The following is a 5,000-nucleotide window of genomic DNA, read 5'->3' on the forward strand; positions in this document are numbered from 1 at the left end:
CGGACGTTTCCTCTGGGAGTCACTGGGACGTCGCTGCTCTCAAGGCAGTGCTTGCTTCTCGGTGTCCGCCGATGAAAAGGCCTTGTGTCTTCAGCCACCCCCTCCATAATCATAATCACAGCGCGATAATTAAGTATGGATTGCAGTTTTTGTCGCTTGCATCCGGGCCCACATGCAGCGTGAATGCAACTAGGACCGATACATTACGTAACTTGCCACGCGCCCGGAAGGAGGAAAGGACAAAGAAGATCAATGTTTCCATCGATGTGCTTCGCGCTATATTTATTTAACTTGCTGTAAATGTTACTTACACTGAAAAGTTAAATTCATATGATGTGAAGGTTAAGTAGGCCTATCTGTGAGAGCTACCCCATGTCAAACACAATCATTACAGTCATCTCAGTAATGTGCTTAGTGAAAGGATTAATGTTATTATAGATGAATCTGTCGAGCACGTGCGAGTATTAGCACTGATCGGCTACAGTCTACGCATAAAGAGTAAGTGCTCATGACAGTGATGATTGCTGGACTTGCGTGGCAAATACATGAGTCAGACGTGTGCGACTGTTTTTCTGATCGAGTTTCTTTCTCTTGCGGCCACGAGGCGCCATGTCAGGCTGTGTGTCTGGAAGGTTCTATTCTTTTCCTGACATATCGCTAGAGGGGAAAAGCGCGCTATATGAGACACCGCTGGACTATACTTACCGACAACTCTATTACTGACAAAAAGCTAATGTTGCCTTGAGGACTTTGGAGAAGCTGTCTTGCATGTTTCTCAAACCTATGGATTCCCTCGCTTATGAACAACGGAAATAGAGAGTTTTTGTTCTACACTGGTTTCAAAATGTTTTCCATATGTAATATGTCTTATGAAAACGATTTGTTGTCCTTACTATCATTACCGGTTTTCCACGCCTTGTTTTCTTGGTGAGTTAGTATTATGACAAATTCTATTTTCAGTAAGAAAGAACAAGAATACTTTCAGACTTTAAGTGGTTAAGCTTCACTAATCAGCATTCTATGATGAATAATGCGACACGGGGCAACGAAGGGTATAGCAACTGCCGGCAGGGTGTGGTTGCATGAGGCAGTCAGAATTTGGCTTCCATCCGGCTGCTGAGATGCGGTGCCGTGTGGCTTCTAACGGCGGTGCCGGGATGGGGGAACTGTTAACAGACGGCAGGGATTTCCATTGCTGACTTATTTATGGCGTTTCAACCCAGTGCAGCTCGGACAAGGGTGAAATCGGATGAAGATGCACAATTATGAGACCCGATGAATCCAGTGATGACTCCAGTGAAGTCAAATCTCAAAAAAAATAATAATAAATAAATAAATAAAAATTAATAATATTAATAATAATAACAATAATAATAATGATAATAATAATAATAATAATAACAATAATAATAGCAATAATAATAAATAAATAAATAAACAAACAAATAAATAAATAAACTAAAATAATTTATAGACTCTTACAGTGTAGCATATATTTTGTTTACTTCTCTATTCTAACATTAATATAGTTTCCCTTTATCACAAAAAAGCCTTTTCGCTTGTCTCCCTGCGTATTAGTTATACACACACACACACACACATTTATATATATATATATATATATATATATATATATATATATATATATATATATATATATATAATATGTATATATATTTTTTTTTCTTCTTCTTTTCTTTTCTTTCTTTTTCTTCCTTTCTTTTCTTTTCTTTCCTTTCTTTCTATTTTTGGGCGATTTTTTTTTTCTACTGCTATGTCGACATAGCAATAGATTTATACCTCTGTATAAATCTATTAGTAGCTTCAGCTTTTTGTGTGGTAATATTATTCTCAAGTACCAAGGGCAAAGAGTTTGTCTGAAAATAATTACTTTTCCCTTCCCTTCCCACAATCAGCACCAATAGTACGAAGCTGCTGATGACTTAGCGTCCTTGTTACGAAGCCTGGCGTTTTGTGCCCCGCCCACCCCTCCAAGAAGCCCCTCGCCCCCCCTTCCCCTCCCTCTCCATTCAGTCTTTCCCATCCTAGGACCAGTCAGTGTCTTTTTTATTCACATTCAAGATGTTTTGAAAAATAAAAAGATATAGGTAAAGAGGAGTAATTTCATTTGCGTGGGTCGGGTATTTCTCACTTATTTATTCATTTATTTATCTATTTATTTCATTCTTTCATTTTTTTTTACTTCAGTAATGTAACATGTTTGCAGTGCATGCCAGTGACTTACCATTATTTCTAATGTATTTTCTACAGTCTATGCAGTATATCATAATGCTGCCTACACACCTAAACAGGTTATGCAGCCATATTATATATAAAGCAATAACATGGAAGCGTAAACTGAACAGGCCAAGCAAAGGCAAAGGAAGATTATAAGGTAAAGACAATAAAAAATGTGCATGGATAGATCAAATGACATGCGTTTGCTTTCTCTGGATATATAAAGTAGATGTAACTAAAGCATATATACGTACAAGTTAAATTTCGTCTCTGAAAAATGTGTCATGGGAGGATCATGTGATTAATAGCGTAGAGGTAGTGTGTTATGCTCATTTCACATATTTATTACACTGGGTTCATATTTTGCGTTCGAAACAGGTGCTGTGAGTGATGTGTTCATAATGTATAACTGACAGGTGTGGCGGATGATGGCATACATTTTGTCGAAGAATTCAAGATCGAGAATTCTGACAAAGCAGTGTAATGGTCGGATCATCTGACTAAAATACGGCGCAGCTTTGTGTGATAGCAGGGATTCAATCGATATTCTAGGTTATTGGTGTGGTATGGTGTGGTGTGGCCGTGTAGGGTGAGGGTCATACACCAGAGGTAGCAGTGAAGAAGCCGGCAGAGGGTCACACACGCCATAGTTCCAAGAGGAGAAATAATGCTAGGACTTTTAATACGTCTTCGAATGCCGCGGTAGCGAGTATAAAGTGATATAGGATATAACACAGGGGGAAAGGACAAGAACGCTGCGGTGTTGCAATTCGAGCGAAGGAACATCTCGAAAGAACACTTATACGGTCCAGCAGCTATGGCGACAGCGGGTGAAAAGGAATGCTAGTTCCAGAGATAACTGCCTCGTTCCCTTTTGCCCGTTTCTCACAGAATACGAAATTGGAAATAAGATTTAAATGGTCTAGAAAAAAATATAGGAAATAAAAATGGTCGGTACACATGGCAGAGTGCGTTGGGACGTATAGATTACGAAGGCTACTGGATCCATGCCAGGCGCCTTCCGAGACGGATGGAGGGCAGGCAGTGCAGGACACGAAGCGGGGATGTACACGGTCGGTGGAGAGGAATGTGATGAACAGGAATTAGGAATTGTGAAGAATTTCTACGGAAATACAGCTACAAAATATTAAAAGAACTACTTCTAACAAAACTGTCGCACGGAAAATATGTTATTCTTTAAGGAACAAATGAACGACTGAATACAGTCGTCTCTGATATATATATATATATATATATATATATATATATATATATATATATATATAATAGAGATACATACATACATACATAGACATACACACACCACCACACACACACACACACACACACACACACACACACCCCACACACACACACACACACACACACACACACACACCACACACTATATATATATATATATATATATATATATATATATATATATATATATATATATATATATATATATATATATATAATATATGTATGTATGTTATATATATAATATATATATATATATATATATATATATATATATATATATAGTGTATATATAGTTTATATATTATAGTGTGTGTGTGTGTGTGTGTGTGTGTGTGTGTGTATGTGTGCAGATATATAAACATACATACATACCTTCTTTATATCTGTACATATACAAATGTATACACACAAATATACATACACACAAACACACACACACATATATATATATATATGTGTATGTATGTATTTATGTGTTTGGATGGTGTCTGTATGTGTGTTCGTGTGTGTGTATGTGTGTGTGTATGTGTGTGTGTGTGTGTGTGTGTGTGTGTGTGTGTGTGTGTGTGTGTGTGTGTGTGTGTGTGTGTGTGTGTGTGTTATATACATACATACCATACAAAACAGATCATATATATATATATATATATATATATTATATAATTCATATATATATATATATATATATATATATATATATATATGTAAATACATATAAATATATGTGTATATATGTATATATGTATGTATATATGTATATATATATACTTATATACATATGTGTGTGTGTGTGTGTGTGTGTTGATTTATCCACCACACACACAACTACACACACACATCACAACACAACAACACACCACACACACAAGCACACACACACATCACACACAAGCAACACACACACACCAAACACACCCACACATGAATCACCACAACACACACACACACACACACACACACAACACACACACACACACACACATATGTACGTATGTATTTATACATATCAGTATTTATACACACACACATATATATACTAATTAACAAAAGACGATGCGAATGTGGTACATGATGACACACAAAAGTCTTACAAAATACATCAAATGTGACAAAAACTACAAAATAAAATTCAGGTACAAAAAAGCGTAGTGCTATAAGTACAGTGCATAAAAAGCGCAAAATTATGCAAATATGCAGATAGCTGGGAAAATGGAAAACAAATGTCCGTCAAAAATAAATCAAAAGTGAAACAAAAGAGGAGAGTGGAGGAGCGACTGAGGAAGAGGTGGAGTGGAGCCTACCGGTAGATCGACTGTGTGTCGGACTCGTGGGACGACCCGAGGGGGCACAGCACGATGCCAGACACCTGCACCTCCAGGTCGCTGGTGGCAGTGTCTAGAAGAGTGCTCTTTGTCTCATTCTCCACGTAGGAGTTTCCCGTGACGTTGTCCATGGCGGCAGATGCGGCAGCGGAAGGTAGCAAAGAGGACAGACAG

General features: G+C 37.4%; 1 protein-coding gene across 10 annotated transcripts in view; it reads right to left on the reverse strand.

The window, feature by feature from the left end:
• Window positions 1-5,000, reverse strand: part of LOC119589991 (voltage-gated potassium channel subunit beta-2-like) — a 218,188-nt gene that overhangs the window by 123,286 nt on the left and 89,902 nt on the right. Inside the window, exon 1 of one of the 10 annotated variants that reach the window (XM_037938692.1) lies at window positions 4,806-5,000. This exon is cut by the window's right edge and continues 713 nt beyond it. The exons of the other annotated variants lie outside the window; for them this stretch is intronic. Coding sequence (XP_037794620.1) covers window positions 4,806-4,957 — 152 coding nt within the window. The 5' untranslated portion in view covers window positions 4,958-5,000. The remainder of the gene's footprint in view (window positions 1-4,805) is intronic. 10 annotated transcript variants of the gene reach the window in all.

This window comes from Penaeus monodon, chromosome 26, assembly GCF_015228065.2.
Source record: "Penaeus monodon isolate SGIC_2016 chromosome 26, NSTDA_Pmon_1, whole genome shotgun sequence".
Taxonomy (NCBI): Eukaryota; Metazoa; Arthropoda; class Malacostraca; order Decapoda; family Penaeidae; genus Penaeus; species Penaeus monodon.